The sequence below is a fragment of the Lepisma saccharinum genome, chromosome 16 (assembly GCF_977018435.1).
Source record: "Lepisma saccharinum chromosome 16, izLepSacc3.1, whole genome shotgun sequence".
Lineage (NCBI taxonomy): Eukaryota > Metazoa > Arthropoda > Insecta > Zygentoma > Lepismatidae > Lepisma > Lepisma saccharinum.
This window is the reverse complement of record NC_139244.1, coordinates 16,620,819-16,640,082: the sequence shown is the minus strand read 5'-3', so window position 1 is coordinate 16,640,082 and position 19,264 is coordinate 16,620,819. Positions and strand designations below refer to the sequence as shown.

General features: G+C 38.0%; 1 protein-coding gene and 5 non-coding genes across 8 annotated transcripts in view; all 6 read left to right on the top strand.

The window, feature by feature from the left end:
- Positions 1-19,264, top strand: part of LOC146000284 (N-acetylated-alpha-linked acidic dipeptidase 2-like) — a 123,973-nt gene that overhangs the window by 89,780 nt on the left and 14,929 nt on the right. For all 3 annotated transcript variants that reach the window (XM_083137773.1, XM_083137771.1, XM_083137772.1), the window contains exons 3-9: positions 11,503-11,659; positions 12,875-13,009; positions 14,805-14,927; positions 15,783-15,966; positions 16,676-16,766; positions 17,816-17,994; positions 18,713-18,835. In XM_083137773.1, the coding sequence (XP_082993899.1) occupies positions 11,503-11,659; positions 12,875-13,009; positions 14,805-14,927; positions 15,783-15,966; positions 16,676-16,766; positions 17,816-17,994; positions 18,713-18,835 (992 nt within the window). The remainder of the gene's footprint in view (positions 1-11,502; positions 11,660-12,874; positions 13,010-14,804; positions 14,928-15,782; positions 15,967-16,675; positions 16,767-17,815; positions 17,995-18,712; positions 18,836-19,264) is intronic.
- On the top strand, positions 522-594 carry TRNAR-CCU (transfer RNA arginine (anticodon CCU)). The gene has a single exon. It is a non-coding gene; the product is annotated as a tRNA-Arg (tRNA).
- TRNAR-CCU (transfer RNA arginine (anticodon CCU)) lies at positions 732-804 on the top strand. Its single transcript has one exon. It is a non-coding gene; the product is annotated as a tRNA-Arg (tRNA).
- TRNAR-CCU (transfer RNA arginine (anticodon CCU)) lies at positions 1,363-1,435 on the top strand. Its single transcript has one exon. It is a non-coding gene; the product is annotated as a tRNA-Arg (tRNA).
- On the top strand, positions 3,104-3,176 carry TRNAR-CCU (transfer RNA arginine (anticodon CCU)). The gene has a single exon. It is a non-coding gene; the product is annotated as a tRNA-Arg (tRNA).
- TRNAR-CCU (transfer RNA arginine (anticodon CCU)) lies at positions 9,306-9,378 on the top strand. Its single transcript has one exon. It is a non-coding gene; the product is annotated as a tRNA-Arg (tRNA).

The window sequence follows — 19,264 nt, the reverse complement described above, 5'->3', positions numbered from 1 at the left end:
AAAGTTACAAAAGCGAAGAAAAACTTCATTACTAAAATCGTAGAAGTGAGTTTGTAGGAACAGTTAAAATGAAGTGGTTGTTGCGTGCCCTTGTGGCCTAATGGATGGGCGGCCCCTGTGGCGGAGTGGTTAGCACATCGCGCTACGACGCCAGGGGTCCCGGGTTCGATTCCCGGCTCGGCCATGGATGTTTGTGATTGTCTGTCCTTAAAAGTCTTGAAATTGAAATATGAATGAAATGATATGAGTGAATGAAGTGTGATGGGGGAAGCTTCCGCATAGGGGCTTTCCTTTAAAAAAAATAATAAAAAAAAATAAAAAAAAATGGATAAGGCATCGGTCTCCTAAACCGGGGATTGCGGGTTCGAGTCCCGCCAAGGGTAAATCTTTTCCTTCTGCTGAATTAGATTCCTTATCTCTTGGTACTTTTCAACATACTTACAAAAGCGAAGAAAAACTTCATTACTAAAATCGTAGAAGTGAGTTTGGTAGGAACAGTTAAAATGAAGTGGTTGTTGCGTGCCCTTGTGGCCTAATGGATAAGGCATCGGTCTCCTAAACCGGGGATTGCGGGTTCGAGTCCCGCCAAGGGTAAATCTTTTCCTTTTGCTGAATTAGATTCATTAGCTTTTATTACTTTTCATCAAAGTTACAAAAGCGAAGAAAAACTTCATTACTAAAATCGTAGAAGTGAGTTTGTAGGAACAGTTAAAATGAAGTGGTTGTTGCGTGCCCTTGTGGCCTAATGGATAAGGCATCGGTCTCCTATTCCGGGGATTGCGGGTTCGAGTCCCGCCAAGGGTAAATCTTTTCCTTCTGCTGAATTAGATTCCTTATCTCTTGGTACTTTTCAACATAGTTACAAAAGCGAAGAAAAACTTCATTACTAAAATCGTAGAAGTGAGTTTGGTAGGAACAGTTAAAATGAAATTGTTGTTGCGTGCCCTTGTGGCCTAATGGATAAAACATCGGTGTCCTAAACCGGGGATTGCGGGTTCGAGTCCCGCCAATGGTAAATCTTTTCCTTTTGCTGAATTAGATTCCTTAGCTTTTGGTACTTTTCATCAAAGTTACCAAAGCGAAGAAAAACTTCATTACTAAAATCGTAGAAATGAGTTTGGTAGGAACAGTTAAAATGAAGTGGTTGTTGAGTGCCCTTGTGGCCTAATGTATAAGGCATCGGTCTCCTAAACCGGGGATAGCGAGTTCTAGTCCCGCCAAGGTAAATCTTTTCCTTTTGCTGAATTAGATTCCTTAGCTTTTGGTACTTTTCATCAAAGTTACAAAAGCGAAGAAAAACTTCATTACTAAAATCGTAGAAGAGAGTTTGTAGGAACAGTTAAAATGAAGTGGTTGTTGCGTGCCCTTGTGGCCTAATGGATAAGGCATCGGTCTCCTAAACCGGGGATTGCGGGTTCGAGTCCCGCCAAGGGTAAATCTTTTCCTTTTGCTGAATTAGATTCCTTAGCTTTTGGTACTTTTCATCAAAGTTACAAAAACGAAGAAAAACTTCATTACTAAAATCGTAGAAGTGAGTTTGGTAGGAACAGTTAAAATGAAGTGGTTGTTGCTTGCCCTTGTGGCCTAATGGATGTCGACCTGCGTGGCGAAGTGGTTAGCAGAGCGCGCTACAACGCCAGGGGTTCCGGGTTCGAGTTCCGGGTAAGGCATGGGTATTTGTGATTGTCTGTCCTGAAAAGTCCTGAAATAGAAATGTAAATGATATGAGTGAATGAAGTGTGATGGGGAAAGCTTCCGCTTAGGGGCTTTCCTTTTAATATAAAAAAAAATGGATAAGGCATCGGTCTCCTAAACCGGGGATTGCGGGTTGGAGTCCCGCCAAGGGTAAATCTTTTCCTTCTGCTGAATTAGATTGGTTAGCAGAGCGCGCTACAACGCCAGGGGTTCCGGATTCGAGTTCCGGTTAAGGCGTGGGTATTTGTGATTGTCTGTCCTGAAAAGTCCTGAAATAGAAATGTAAATGATATGAGTGAATGAAGTGTGATGGGGAAAGCTTCCGCTTAGGGGCTTTCCTTTAAAAAAAAAAAAAAAAACTGATAAGGCATCGGTCTCCTAAACCGGGGATTGCGGGTTCGAGTCCCGCCAAGGGTAAATCTTTTCCTTCTGCTGAATTAGATTCCTTATCTCTTGGTACTTCTCATCAAAGTTACAAAAGCGAAGAAAAACTTCATTACTAAAATCGTAGAAGTGAGATTGGTAGGAACAGTTAAAATGAAGTGGTTGTTGCGTGCCCTTGTGGCCTAATGGATAAGGCATTGGTGTCCTAAACCGGGGATTGCGAGTTTGAGTCCCGCCAAGGGTAAATCTTCTCCTTTTGCTGAATTAGATTCCTTAGCTTTTGGTACTTTTCATCAAAGTTACAAAAGCGAAGAAAAACTTCATTACTAAAATCGTAGAAGTGAGTTTGTAGGAACAGTTAAAATGAAGCGGTTGTTGCGTGCCCTTGTGGCCTAATGGATAAGGCATTGGTCTCCTAAACCGGGGATTGCGAGTTTGAGTCCCGCCAAGGGTAAATCTTTTCCTTTTGCTGAAATTGATTCCTTAGCTTTTGGTACTTTTCATCAAAGTTACAAAAGCGAAGAAAAACTTCATTTCTAAAATCGTAGAAGTGAGTTTGGTAGGAACAGTTAAAATGAATTGGTTGTTGCGTGCCCTTGTGGCCTAATGGTGTCGACCTCCGTGGCGAAGTGGTTAGCAGAGCGCGCTAAAACGCCAGGGGTTCTGGTTTCGAGTCCCGGGTAAGGCATGGGTATTTGTGTTCGTCCAGTTGATATGAAACAAAGAAAATGTAAGAATTGAAAAGTGTAAAAGTGAGAAAAAGAGTGAATGGTGGGGGATACCTCCGTGTAGGGGGTATTTCCTTTTTTTAAAAAAAATAAAAGAAAATGGATAAGGCATCGGTCTCCTAAACCGGGGATTGCGAGTTCGTGTCCCGCCAAGGGTAAATCTTTTCCTTTTTCTGAATTAGATTCCTTAGCTTTTAGTACTTTTCATCAAAGTTACAAAACCGAAGAAAAACCTCATTACTAAAATCGTAGAAGTGAGTTTGGTAGGAACAGTTAAAATGAAGTGGTTGTTGCGTGCCCTTGTGGCCTAATGGATAAGGTATCGGTCTCCTAAACCGGGGATTGCGGGTTCGAGTCCCGCCAAGGGTAAATCTTTTCCTTTTGCTGAATTAGATTCCTTAGCTTTTGGTACTTTTCATCAAAGTTACAAAAGCGAAGAAAAACTTCATTACTAAAATCTTAGAAGTGAGTTTGGTAGGAACAGTTAAAATGAAGTGGTTGTTGCTTGCCCTTGTGGCCTAATGATGTCGACCTCCGTGGCGAAGTGGTTAGCAGAGCGCGCTACAACGCCAGGGGTTCCGGGTTCGAGTTCCGGGTAAGTCATGGGTATTTGTGATTGTCTGTCCTGAAAAGTCCTGAAATAGAAATGTAAATGATATGAGTGAATGAAGTGTGATGGGGAAAGCTTCCGCTTAGGGGCTTTCCTTTTAATATAAAAAAAAAATGGATAAGGCATCGGTCTCCTAAACCGGGGATTGCGGGTTCGAGTCCCGCCAAGGGTAAATCTTTTCCTTCTGCTGAATTAGATTCCTTATCTCTTGGTACTTTTCATCAAAGTTACAAAAGCGAAGCGAAACTTCATTACTAAAATCGTAGAAGTGAGTTTGGTAGGAACAGTTAAAATGAAGTGGTTGTTGCGTGCCCTTGTGGCCTAATGGATAAGGCATCGGTCTCCTAAATCGGGGATTTCGAGTTAGAGTCCCGCCAAGGGTAAATCTTTTCCTTTTGCTGAATTAGATTCCTTAGCTTTTGGTACTTTTCATCAAAGTTACAAAAGCGAAGAAAAACTTCATTACTAAAATCGTAGAAATGAGTTTGGTAGGAACAGTTAAAATGAATTGGTTGTTGCGTGCCCTTGTGGCCTAATGGATAGTTCGCTGCCAGTACTGGCACGCGGTGCATCGTCTCTACGTGCGGTCCGTGTTGAGCATTTACGTGCAAGCGAGTGAAATTCCGGTTAAGTCTTCCTTCTGTGTTCTGAACCATGTCTGTACGGCGAGTGAATACTGTGAAATTGGTCTTCACGAATGTGCGACAAAAACCGACATCGATACAACTGCATCGGTGGATACAGCAGAATTTGTCACTAACAGAAGATCAAGTGCTTAGTATTGAAATCGATCAATATATATTTATAAAGTTAATATCGCGAGTGTTAGGCGAGCAGATAATATTACGATCGGGAGGCACATTAGTATACACTGATGACAATGGGGAGCATGAGGTAAAACTGGAATGGGCGGATCAAAATAGTGTAATTGTGAATGTACATGTAGTTCCTATGGAACTTCTTATGGACGTTCTACAACAGACGCTGACAACATATGGTGATGTGAAATACGTTGACGATGAAAAGTACACGGATGAACATATATACCCTACGCGTACCGATACAAAGCGAATTCGCATGACGCTAAAAAAAAACAATTCCATCGTACATCACTATCAAAGGTGATCGATATTGGGTAACGTACTATGGTCAAAAGATTACGTGCAGGATATGTGAATCTACAGAACATCTCTCAAATTGTTGTGATAAGCGTAGAAAACCAGGAAGAAGGACAGCCTCAACATATGCGGAAGCCATCCACCGATCACCAGAACAACCACTGCCATACCAGCCTACAAGTTTTCAAGGACCCAAGACAACCCCGGACATAGAAATGAAAGAATCCCCAAAGAACCCAGATGTAAAAAAAACCGAAGGTGCCGCACAGACGCCACTTGATCCTCCGACGAACAAAGTTTCATCAGAGAGAGCAGCAAAGGAAACTTCCCATTTGTTAACAACAGAAGGTCAAATTTCGTCATGGGTCGCAGAAGTTGAACGCGAGGAACTTTCGAGTAACTACCAGGTCACGCCTGAAGCCTCGATAAGCGATAAGATGGCCCCTCCCCTCCCCGCAAACAGCTGTGTATCGGAAGGTGAAAAGAGCCAGGCAGGTGATGAGCTTTCCCTGCCAGGCGCTTCCTCGCCCACAACGACCTTGAAACTAGCAGAAGGAAACGTGAATGAACAACATGACCAACCTAAAATTGCTCCCCCCCTTCCCTCGTCACAATCGCAAGAAATGGTATCAGGAGATGACTCCCAAACCGAAGAGGAATCCACAGATGATAAGCAAGTTATGGACAAAGGTCAACGAAATAGAAAAAAAACGCACCAGTTCACGACTGAAAGCGGTAACAGAAGGTAAGAAAAAGAAATGTACAAGGATGTCTCTAAGCCAGCAGTCCGTAATACACAGCAGGAAGACCCAACAAAAGTGAAATGTTAATTAGATGTGGGTTCAGATCGCCTTTCCCTCCCCCTCCATTAGGTAGTTAGTGTAAGGAGAAATGTTTGTTTATGTTTTGAGATGAGAGTGATTTACGGGTGTAGTGCGCGACATAAATTTGTGTACTTTCCTAGTGTATACAGTGTAATGTTATATATTACATGTTAGAGAGTTACAAGATGAATTTCGATATAATAACAGGTAGAAATAATAGTGTAAATTGTCATGCACATGAACGATTATCATCATTCTGAAAACACTACGGACTAATACTTACTTTAGTGTAATTGAGCACCAAAAATGCACATTTACGTGGTATTCTTATATACAGTTTTTTTATAATATCTTATTGTGCATGAATTACAGCACTCGTCTTTGTACCCTTAATATCAATGGGATCTTGACGCCAGTGAAATGCAAATTGCTTGCGGACTTTGACCGAATCCACTCGATTGACATTTTATACTTGCAGGAAGTTTGTATTGTAGATTTTAACTTCCTGTATGGGTACGAGGCTATTGTAAACTTGGGGACAATCGGGAGAGGGACGGCAATATTAATCAAAAGCGGTATAGAAATAAAAAATGTAAATAAATTAGTCGATGGGAGGGGAATTAGTTTTCAAAGTCAACGTTATACCTTTGTTAATATCTACGCCCCTCCGGACAGCAAAACAGATGGACAAGAGAACAATTTTACCAGGCTGAGATAGTATACTTACTTCCAAATAATGATTCGTGTATCATCCTAGGTGGTGATTTTAATCAAGTGCTGCGATCATGTGATTGTATAGGCAAGTTTCAAAATAGTTTAGCATTAACGACCTTAATCAGCAATTTACAGCTGAAGGACATCTGGACCGAAAAACGAAAGGATATAGTGTTTACCTATTTCAATAACAAAATAGGTTCTAGACTGGACAGATTCTATACACTTGGTCATACTATAAAATATGTGACGACAATAGATGCTTTGCCGGTACCTTTTTCAGATCATATAGCAATCAGAATGAGTATTAATCTACAAGAATCTAAATTAGTTTGGGGTCCGTCCTATTGGAAAATGAACTCTGCCCTACTTCAACAGCCTAATGTTAATGATATGTTTGAAGAAAAATGGAAGTATTGGTGCCGGCAACAAAAACACTATACTGATTACAATACGTGGTGGGTAAAATACGTAAAACCTCGAATTAAATCCTATTTTCAATGGCTAGGGAAAGAGAGTGCACGTGACCGGAACTTAATGTTGAACTTCTATTACAAATGTTTACATGAGTTATGTATGCGACCTGATGTCACCGAACATTATCCACAGATACAAAAATACAAAGCACAAATCCTCACGTTGCAACGGCATCACTTGGAGGGTATAAAGATAAGAACTACTCATGCGTCATCCTTGCAAGATGAACGAACATCTTTATTTCACTATGTACACACACAAAAACAAAGGCGAGCTCTTTTGATAAACAATATTGTCGATTCCGGCGGAGATACACATAGAACTCAACAAGGTATATCACAGGCGTTTTACAAGTATTATAATAATTTGTATACTGGTAAAGAAGTAGATCAATTGGCTGTACAACAATTGCTCACCTCGGTAAATAATTTTTTGACGGACGAAGACAGAACTTTGTTAGACAGTGACGTCACTGTCGATGAGGTGTATGAAGCACTACGTACTTGTAACGTTAAGCGCACTCCTGGCAACAATGGCATAGGCTACCAATTTTATATACGGTTTTTTGATATTATGAAACATGAATTGGTCAAGATAATACAAGATGCATTTCGAAACGAATGCGTGCTTCAAAATGAAGGTATAATTGTACTGATTGCCAAAAAAACGCGTCCGAGTGCAGTGACTGACTTTAGGCCCATTACTTTGTTAAACTGTGACTATAAGATTATGGCCAAAGTTTTGGCTAATAGACTGAAACCTATATTATCTTCCTTACTCAGTTCACGGCAAACATGTGTCAGTAAAACTCAAAATATATTTTCTACGATGGCGGGTATACGTGATATAATGTATTATTATGAAATGCAACAAACCGCAGCTTGTATACTATCCTTTGATTTTACAAAAGCTTTTGATCTTGTAATTCACCAATATTTGTTTGAAGTACTTCGAGCCTATCGCTTCAGTGAAGCCTTTATATCTGTTTTGCAAAGTTTCTATAGAAAGGCAACCTCCCGTCTTCTTATCAATGGATTCGTGACTCCTGCAATATACGTGACGAGATCCATTCGCCAGGGGTGCCCCTTGAGTATGCTTCTCTTCGCTTTGACCTTGGACCCACTACTTCGATATATTCAGTGCCGAGCCCCACCGGCAGCGAGTGCTTTCCTTGAAACGCAAGTGTTTACATTCGCAGACGATTTATCAGCTTGTGTAACAACAACGAACCAGCTCCAAAATATACTAAATGCAATGTGTTTGTATTGTTCTGCCAGTGGAGCGGAAGTTAACATGACAAAATCAAAGGCTTTACCTGTTGGCAACTGGAAGCAAGACAATCCGGACATAGGGATAAAATATGTAAACGAACTCAAAATATTGGGCATTACTTTTCATACTAACGAATCCAGAACGCAGGATCTAAACTGGACGAAAATTGTAAGCGAAATCAGGTTACAGTGCTATCAAATGAGAGGAAGACAACTCAATTTAATTCAGCGTGTTTGGTTCCTACACACTTTTATTTTTAGTAAATTAAATTATGTCGCTCAAGTGTTGTCAATCACACAGCAATATCTCCGACAAATAAAGTCTGCTGTGGGATGGTTCATGTGGTACGGACATTTTTTTCGGGTACCTTTCCCGATCATGTGCCAAACACAAATGACAGGTGGTCTAGAACTATGGAATATTGAAAATAAATGTAAATCGCTATTTTTAGCTAGGAATTATAAATTGTACTTAATTGAACGGTCGATTACATCAATGTGGTTGCGTATATTTACCGATACGTTTCCACCGCAAAATCCACCTAACTTGTCTCGACTAACAAAGAACCCTATGTATGTACGAATCTTTGTACAAGAATGGAGTTATGTGGAGTTTCCCATGGATTTGAAGGAGAATACTCTGTCAAAATATTTGTATGAACATTTTCAACGACAACTTATTTTGCAGCAGAGTCGAATAGGGAAAAAAATTCCTAATGTTATTTGGTCAAATGTATGGCAAAATCTCCACAAGCCTTTCCTTGACACGGACATACGAAGTTTGTGGTATACCCTGGTGCATGCATGATCTAGTTCCAACAAATGTTCGACTAAATGAAATAAATAGACTACCAACAAATGAGTGTAGAAAATGTGGAGATGTGGATACAAATGAACATCGCCTCACTACATGTAAAGGAATTTCAGAAATTTGGGCCTTTCTCATTATGTGCCTTGCCAAAATATGTCGTATATCGTCACAATGCTTTCAAGCAAAAATTTGTATATTACCAGACTTCAAATATTTCCCTGTGAAGAAACAAAATGCCATTGTGTGGCTAATAGCACATACAGTATACTATATATATAGCAAAAAGTTTGAACCAAATATCACCCTATATACACTGTATATTAAAAGATCTAGATGGAAACAATCAAATAAACAAAATGTCCGATTGTCACAATATTTTGGTAAATATCTGGATGTAATGTAATTGTATGTATACGTGTAGGAAAAAAATCCATAGATGTAAACAGAATAGTAAAATAAAACAAAAAAAAAAAAAAATGGATAAGGCATCGGTCTCCTAAACCGGAGGTTGCGAGTTCGAGTCCCGCCAAGGGTAAATGTTTTCCTTTTGCTGAATTAGATTCCTTAGCTTTTGGTACTTTTCATCAAAGTTACAAAAGCGAAGCAAAACTTCATTACTAAAATCGTAGAAGTGAGTTTGGTAGGAACATTTAAAATGAAGTGCTTGTTGCGTGCCCTTGTGGCCTAATGGATAAGGCATCGGTCTCCTAAACCGGGGATTGCGGGTTCGAGTCCCGCCAAGGGTAAATCTTTTCCTTTTGCTGAATTAGATTCATTAACTTTGTGAACTTTTCAACAAAGATCTAAAAGAGCATTTGTATGAGTTTTGTCCCCTCCAGCAATCTAACAAGGGACATCGCGATGTGTGTGTGTGTGCTGAAGTAGGAACCGCTAGCCTAAGAGTCTTCTTACGCATATAAACAATGTAATTTCAATAAATATTAATCTATAAAAAGTTTATTTAGATCTAGATTTTGTGCGTATTTCTCTTCCGAATATTTCCGATGATAAAGAGGCCCAGAATTTTTATATTTTATAGATTTCGGTGTTTGATGTACAAATATATAAAAAAATATTCTATAGTGAAACTTATTTATTTTAAGGTTTTCTATCGATTTCACGTGTTTTACCCTTGGCCTTGAATCTGTAAAAAGATAAGAGAATTGAAAAGTAGAACAGGGATATCGAAAATATAAGAAGTAGGAAAACTAGAGGGAGATGTCGAGAAATAAAATATGGTAATGAGAAAAAATGGAATGAATGAGAAGCGATCGAGAGAGTTAAAAGTTTAGATGCAAATGACCACAGAAGAAGTGGTAAGAAAGAGATAGATGTTAGACAGGAAGAAGAAAATAGAAAGTTTGAAGAGCAAGAATGAAAAAGAGAAGGATCAGAGATACAAGGGTTGAAGGTGATAGATAGAAAAGGAACAAGAAGAAAAGGGAAAGGGTGACATATATAGGAAACAGAAAGATAAACAACAAAAGAAGAAGATGAGAGGAAAGATGGAGCAATGGAGGGACGAATGGCAGAAATAGGTAAACAGAGATGAAAAGAAGGAGACGTAGATGGTTGGTTGATTTGGTGTTTTAAGTCCACTTTATGCACAGTAAGGCTAATCGGGACTGAACCTACAGTTTAAAGTGGAATCGTAACCACTATGTGCCTCCAATGGGACCCCTTGACTACAAGACGACGACGCTACCACTGCTCCATCAGGGGGGGCCAAGGAGACATAGAGAAAGAGAAGGAGAAAAATAACAAAACAAGGAGATGAGAGGAAAGATGGTGCAATAGAAAAAATATAATGGCAGAAAGAGGTAAGTAGAGAGATGAGAAAGAGACAGAGGAAAGAGAAAGAGTAAGAGATGATTAGCAAGGCAGAAAGAAGAAGTGAAAAGGAGGCATAAAGGAAAGAGAATGAGTGGTAGGAGGAGATAAATAGTAGCACAGGCAGGGACTGAAAAAGAGGAAATGAAACATAGAGGAAAGAGAAGGAGTCCCGATTAACTTATTTGAGTCTAAATTGTGCTTCAAACAACCTTTGCCAATATTTTTTACGTCCCTTTTATGGTAAGAAAATGTATTGTGATAATTGTTTTTTCTTCTTCTTCAAATAAGGAGAACTTAACTTAGATTGAAATTTATCCTGCACAATCATCTAGTTGAACTCAGGATGTGAAATCATTGAGGACTGGGGCTAAGGGGAATATATATATATATATATATATATATATATATATATATATATATACACAAATATATGTATGAAGTAGTATAGGATATACATAATTATTATGTTACTACGTAAATAATAAAATCACTAAATATTTTAATTTATATATAATATTAAATGTATATAAAGGAATCAATTTGTTACTTTCATATGTGTCCAAATTAACTCCTTTACCAACTGATTAAAAATGCCAATAAATTATAATTTACAATATAGTTGAAATGCTTTTATTGTGTGTTTTTGTTAATTTTTGCTTTTACTATTACTGTAAATCAATTTGATTTCATACTTATATTTGTGTGATTCTCTTTTTACTTTTATTGTGGATCCCACTTTAAACTGTAGGTCCAGTCCCGATCAGCCTTCCTGTGCATAAAGTGGACTTAAAACTAAAACTCAAACTCAGAACTTTTATTGTGCATATATTGTTATTCTTTTTTATTATTTTATTCTTAGAAAAGTATATTTGAAGTCAAAATTTATTGCTTATCTTTGTTGTTATAACAAAAATTCTCGCCTCGGGAATTTTTTGGTGGGGATTTTTTAGGATAATATTGGGTTGATATTCTCCTGTCCTCCCCAGGAGTCTATTCACCAATGATCATTGTTACTCTGTATTATTTTCTTCTTCCAGAAACCTTACATGGCTTCCTCACCTGGCGGGTACTCCAGAGGACCTGAGGACAGCCCAACAGATCCAGCAGCACTTCCTGGACAATGGATTTGACACTGCGAAGATATACTCCTACTATGTTCTCCTGTCATATCCAGACGATGAGAATCCCAACAAGGTAATTACCATTGTTCAGTTTATCCTAAAAAAATTGTGTAGCTTCTTCTTTACGATCAGATGCAAGAGAGCTGCCAGGAAGACATAGTGGTGATCATGGGAGATTTGAATGCACAACTTAGAAACAACAATCAAGATATTGGTACACATCATGGGGAGACATGCGATGGGAAACCTAAATGGCAATGGAGAAAGATTCATGGAACTGTGTGCAAATTATAACTTAGCAATAGGAGGTTCATTCTTTCCGCATAAGAAGTGTAACAAAGTGTCTTGGGTCTCTCCAGATCTGAGAACACAGAATCAGATAGATCATTTTGCAATTAGCAAGAAATGGAAATCTTCCTTACTTGACGTGCAGGATAAGAGAGGTGCAGAGTTAGGTTCTGATCACCACCTTATGGTTGCAGAAGTAAGAGTAAAAATATTAGCAGCACAGAGAAGATTTACTCAAAATAACAATAAAGGAAATAAAAAATCAATTCAATCTAGAGCTAAAGAATAGATTTTCATTATTAGAAAATGAGATAGAGCAGGAAGAGGGAATTCTACTGGAGACAATAAATGACAAATGGACCCAAATTAAAAATATATAAAATGAAGAAGGTTACGTGCCAGAAGTAAAGTTATTACATGAATATCAGTTACACATTACTAACGTAGTTAAACTAAAGTAAGTCTTGAGGCTTTCCTGGCAACGAATGATGAAGAGATTCTATCGTAGTTAAATTAGTTTTTCTTGTATGTACGCATTGCTTGCATTGTAGAATTATTTTCCTGTAGTTTACGGTTATTACACAGTTTTTCGTTGTGACGTTTCAGGAGAACACACGCTCCCTTCATCAGACATTTATTTTCTTGACTAAAGATACATTTATAACAATGGTTAGCAATTTTTTAAACAAAAAGAAAAACATACTGCTTCTTTTCACAAAGTTGCTATATTACAACAATGTAACATTGACAACATCCATTATATAACGGATTCATTTTGTTTAAAAAATTGCTAATCATTGTTATAACTGTATCTTTAGTCAAAATGAAAATAAATGTCTGATGAAGGGAGCGTGTGTTCTCCTGAAACGTCACAACAAAAAACTGTTTTCTTATGCTTGTAATAACCGTAAACTACAGGAAAATAGTTAAACTAGTTGTAAATGATTACTTCCAATGCAGTTAATTTGTTTTCTAACACAGGATTCCCCTTCTCTTTCAGGTTACGGTGTTTGATGAGGCCGGCGTTGTCGTGTCGGAGAGCAACGGAACTCAGCCGCCTTTGTATGCACCTGAGGAGGCCAGTCCCACGGTATCGCCTACGTTCAACGCTTACTCCGGCACTGGAATCGTGGAGGTAGCGTACACATGTGTTCATTGTGTGGGATGCTTACACTCTGTCCCGACTATCTTTGGAGCAAGAGAACGAGTTGGTGTTTTAAGTCCACTTTATGCACAGTAAGGCTAATCGGGACTGGAGCTACAGTTTAAAGTGGGATCCGAACCACTATGTGCCTCCACCGGTTATCGAACCCGGAACTCCTTGATTGCAAGACGACGACGCTGCCACTGCGCCATCTGGGAGGCCAGCAAGCGAGCGAAAACAAGTTTCTGCTCAAGTAGAGACACCACCAATGAATACATGCGAGGGAACGGGATTGCTTGGAGAGGGGAAAGCGTCTGCTGTTACCAGCCTTCGAGTTGTGTGTACCGCTTTGCTCTGCCCACTCGATCCTCCCCTTTTCTGCGCGGCCTTGCTCCACAAATTCCGGGGATTGAGTATATGTGGTCATAATCACTAGTTATTTCGTAAGTTTTGAGATGGGCAACACTTATTGCCTATCTCGTTTCAATGTGTTATTGAGAAAATCAGTGCAGAACTCTACATTTCTGTAGGTTGCTAATGTTTTGGTCTGTATGTGTCTGTATGTGTCTGTATCTCGTACAAATTCGATAAGCCAGAATTATTAAAAACAAGTGCAAACTGGGGTTTGCTACAAGTAAGGTCAGGGTAGCCGAATTTGAACAAGGCTTTAGTTCCAACTTTTTTGGTGTATTTTACTTCTGTCGTCCTTAGTTGAGGAAAGGGTTTATGCTTTGCTTTCTAAGAAGAAATTCTAATGCAGGAAATGATGGCAAAGTGTAAGACTATGAGAGACTGCTTTAAACGATTTAACCGACCCCTTCTGGGAAAGCTTCTGTCGCTTGGGCAAAATACAAATACTACCTATAAAACAAATAAACAAATCTTGTGCGTAGGAGGTATTAAGGACGAGGTATGGCACCCAACTCAAATCTTCCATAAGGCTCTGCTTATTTTATTGTTCATGTTAGTGTATGTTATCACAATATATTTTTTTAAAAATGTAAACCAGCCATGACAGCAGAAGGTCTATTTCTGTACGAATGTCCTTTTGCACTTCCGAGAAGATAATGCAATTTTGAACAATACAAGATAACACACGAGTTTACCTTGTGCAAGTTTTATTTTAAAAACAGTGTCAATGAAACGAGAGACCTTGCTTTCTTCAGTCTTTTCAGGAAAGTATTTTGCACTGCGATAGTAGTGGATAAAGAATGAAAAGGATCATAGTCCAGATCAGTGTTGCTAACTGTGGATAATGTCCCTACGCGTAGTAAATTTGGACCCTATTTCGTCGGCGAACGACAGTGGATTTTTCTGTAAGTGTCATTGAGTAGAACCTTTTGTAAGACAATTGGAAATAATATGTTGTTATTTTCTCCAATAATCCCATTTGGTGTTTTGGAGAACTCATTCTGATTTTTTTCCCTCTCCAAAATGCTCACAGAGTTAAAATTGTTTTATTTATTACAAATGGGTGATATGTTTTTCTAAAGCATTTTTAGTATGTAATGTCAGTGGAATTATAAGATCTGTAAGAAGCTCATTAAGGAAAGACAAACCATTTCGTCTTGCAAGGAGAGAATACGGCTTGAGAAATTGAGTTTGAGACGGGACTATGCGTAGTAGTATTATACCCTACGTAGGCTAAGGACTTCTTTAACCTCAGAAAAGGCATTGAGTTTTTGAAAATGTAGTTTCACTATCTTTCTCATGAAACTGGCTCTTTTCTTCTCGTGATCCATGACTTTACCCTAAACAGTGTATTCTTTCCAACGTCTTGCTTCAGGGCGAACCACTGTATGTAAACTATGGCACAGAGGAAGACTTCAAGTATCTCGAGGACAGGGGAATTTCGTGCAATGGAACCATAGTGCTCGCAAGATATGGGAAGATATACAGGGGAAATATCGTAAGTAGCATTTTCCTTTTTTTCTGTTTGAGGTAAAGTTTAAAAAAGTGCATTAAAAATTTCCTAGAGTCATCTGTGTGGGTGTTTCTGTGTTTACAAAGTTCAAAGTTGCATATTGGTCTTTAGATGATGGGAAAACTGTTTCAGCTTATAATTAAATTACAGAAACATTTTCTAACTTAAGACGGATTTGGGAGTGGGGGCTGCAAGTGAGAACTGTTTCCGTCCCTAACGTTTTAAGAATATGAAAACATTCCAAACACAGCTATTTCCAGTAGGTTGATAATTCAGGTAACAGAAATGCTTTAAATCTGAAAAACTATCCACACCACACTGAATATATATTTTTTAAACCAGTAGTTTTACGGGACATGAACGTTGCAGTGCTGAGTCAATGCAGTCAGTTTGTAATTTTACGAATCTACAATTAAGTAGAACAGATTGCCATTTGTGCTACCATTTCTAGTGGTCTTGGGAAAGGGTGTGTGTGAAGGCTGTACGTGCCACGTGTTCAAGTTTTGTTTACTTTTCTCACATTATCTGTAATAATTGCCATAAATTCTTAATTTATCCAGTACAGTACAGTATTGCAATTGCATACGGTATTCCAGATGAAGCATGACATTTTCGTCTACCATTTAGGATTGTATGTAGTACAACCTCAACGGTGGGTGCACGCTAAAAATTCAAGCACTTTACACTGAAACACATATTTTAAACAGTTTTCCTCTCTTTCAATTTTTCCTTATGTGCACTAATATTATTATTATTAATAATAGTAATAATAATATGTATGTATGCGTGTGTGTGTGTGCACGTACGAGTAGATTGTAGTATATGTAATATTTTATACAGGTGGAGTTCGCGGAGAAGTGCGGAGCGACTGGGGTGATCCTGTTTTCTGATCCGGGAGACTTCGCACCGAATGGACAGAACTCTGTGTACCCAGACACGGTCTACCTCCCCAACAGAGGCGTTCAGAGTGGAACGCTGCTCATGTTCAACGGCGACCCTCTCACCCCTCACTATCCAGCTGTGGGTGAGTACTGTTAAATGAATCTAAGAGATGGGAAAATACATACAAGAGGGAGTTATATTGAAACTGCAATGAAAAGAGGACCAATAGGGAATAAGATAAATATTGTAAGCATTGAAAGAGTAGTGTCATTGTAAATGAAAAGGCAATAGTTGAAGGATTTTTAGCTTTGAATGAGTGATGAGACTGATAAGAATGTATAAAAGAAGACCAATAAACAAATGGAAAACTATTACAATCATAGAAGGAGTGATAACATTGCATAAAAAATTGCGTGCATTATATAATAATTTATCTTGCAGTTTACATTCAAAATTGTGTTTATGTGTTTGTAAGAACCGTAAACTAAAAAGATATATATAATAATTGATAGCAGGTAATGATGTGCTGCATAGTATAAAAGTACCTCTTTCTGCCAAAATTCGCAGAAAGGCGATGCTAATTTAAGAAAAATCAAATCTTCCCAATTCGTGTTCGGAGTCTGATCAAAATTTCAGAAATCTTAATCCCTTCATTTGAGAGAAATTTGATAATTTGTCGTTGAACAAAACTAACCTACACCTGTTGAGGAAGACACTCTCGTTAAAAATGTGAACACGTATAGAGCCATAGATTCAATAGTGGTTAGATAAGGCAGTTTTCGTTTATACGTATTTGAACCAACTCCATACAAAAACCACTGAAATTTGTAACATTATTTCCTTCATTTCAGACACGGCTTACAGGCAGCCTGAGAACGAGTCCTATCTTCCCAAAATCCCGTGCCAGCCTATAGGTTATGCAGATGTTGAAAATATTCTCAGGTAAGTACAACGATATAAATATCACATCCTATGTGGATAGAAATTACCATCAAGCACCCTGTCAATAATTGTGATAGTTCTCCGTGCCTTGATTCATTTCGCCCACTCTTGAATCTATTTCTTAAGTTCTGGTAACTCGCTTTCTTGCTCTTTTATTTATGCTAACTCTAATTCCAAATTGTCATGACATGCTCTCTCTCTAGGAACCACTTGTGGTTGCTAGAGCTTAAGATTGAGAGGAAATTCTATTTTTCATTACGGGGTTGTGAATTGTGGAAAAAAAAGTTCGCCCTTACACTAAAGGTGTGCTGAATCGCTGTGTTGGTGCAGCAGTTTTTGAGTGTAACTACCATAGAAATCTAATGTGTGAAGTTGACGTCAGAAGTTTTTGTGACTCGTTTTGTGCTTTCGCCGTGTAATCCCGTGACAATGACAATGAAAAGACAAATCCGATGAACGTTTCTAAGCACATGGAAATCTGTGCCAATGCTTCTACATAATTTATGTTCTGTTATTGCTACAAATTTCAATTTATTTTTGCTCATTTCGCCATTTCTGTTTCAATAATTTTCCATAATTCATCATTCGTTAACCGATATGCAAATTATATTAAGTGTTATCTTTAATCTCTATTTACAGAACACACGTAGTAGCTTATTTACTTAGTCACTTTCCAACATTCACTTACATTTAAAGTCTTTTTATTTTAATTTTTTGTCTTTATTTTTCTAGTGGGATTCTACTTTCATGTTTTTAAAAATATTTTTCTGAAATGACTCTCACCACTGTGCACGTGCTCGCAATAACAAATAAAATTATACTGAATATTTGATCTTAAACCGCCTCTGTCTGAGGGGGAAAATTGTAGTTCTATACTGAGAATGCACAACAAATAGAAATTAACTTGCTTTTCAACTTTCTAGTCATCGTAATTAATTGGAAAACTCTATTCCTTGATAAATTGTACATTACTTACTGTTAGTGCCTCTACGTATGACAAAAAATGTCATGAATTCGTAATTGATGTGAATTATTTAAATATCTTTCAGGTACATATCTACGGATAACGAATCTCCAGATAACTGGAAGGGTGGTTTGAACGTCTCCTACGCTATCGGACCAGGATTTTCTAACAGGAAATGGACGCTTAAACTAGAAGTAAGGACCGCAAACAAGATGGCAGTTGTAAACAACGCCATTGCAATTATGAAAGGCGAAGAAGAACCAGGTAAGTGAATGACAAATGAATAAACTTTTGAGAATTTTATCCATAAGTTAAGTCCTCTTAATTTATTGAATGTATGGTGTTGCTGAGGTAGCATGGGCATAATCAGGGAGGATCAAGGAACGTGAAAAAATTGTCTATTTATTCATCCCTCCTATCTGTTATTTGTAACTCTTTTCTCTTTTATTGTATTTTCTTTCTATCTTTCGATCTTCTGTTCCCCGGTCTTTATTTATGCTTACTTCCTATTAAATCATTTCTTTTTCTGTCGACCCTCGAGTTTTCTGCTTTCTCTTTCTTTCTATCGCTTTATTTCTCTGCTTTTCATTTCTTTCCTTCGCTTTATTTATTTGCTTTTTCTTTTTTTTCTCTCTCTCAGGAACTATTATTATTGATTCTTAGGTATCACACAAAACTGATCAACTTTTATAAACTTAACATCAATTGGCACCCATAGACAATTTTCCAATAGGAAAAAGAGGACAAGCTGAGAGAGATAAAAGAAACTAGAAATGGAGGGAGGGTCTTTACCTTGAGCTCACATTTCGCTATTTCCATCCACTAACACAAATACCGAAAACGTTTGGGAAAGAGCCCACATATCTCGTATGGGTGATTTATTGTTTCTTTTATGCCTATGTCACTCACATGCATTCCTTACGGATATGTTCAAAGGCTATGTACGTCACAGAAGGTACCTAAGATTTTTTTTCCTTCACAGATAGATATGTGTTATTGGGAAACCACAGGGATGCATGGATCTTAGGAGCAATTGATCCTACCAGTGGAACCGCCCTGTTGATGGAAATCGCTCGTGTATTGGGAGAAATCAAAGCATCGACAGGTAAACTGAACTTCCTTTCTATCCGAGTTAAAACAATCAACATCTTCTGAATCTATTTTGGACAGTTTTGATACTGTATTGTTCCTTCAACTGATAGAAATATATTCTTCTCAACACTTTGAGACGGTTGATATATGCATTTGGCAATAATGTAATTCGTCGTGTAACTAGACGAACGTAACTCCAATTTATCAAACTTACAGGAGAGAGGAAGTAATGTATTATTAGGAAATACGTATGTCTGATTTTTTAAAAAGACTCCACTTTACTGCTAAGGATGTGAAGTGGAGATACGTTTATAAATAAATAAATAAATAAATTAATAGAGTTCTTCAGAGTTGATATGTTAAACCATACCGAAAACAGCATTTTTGGAGTTAGGTTCTCTGGTTCTCATACGAATAATTTATCTGTGAGGGTATCTTGTAA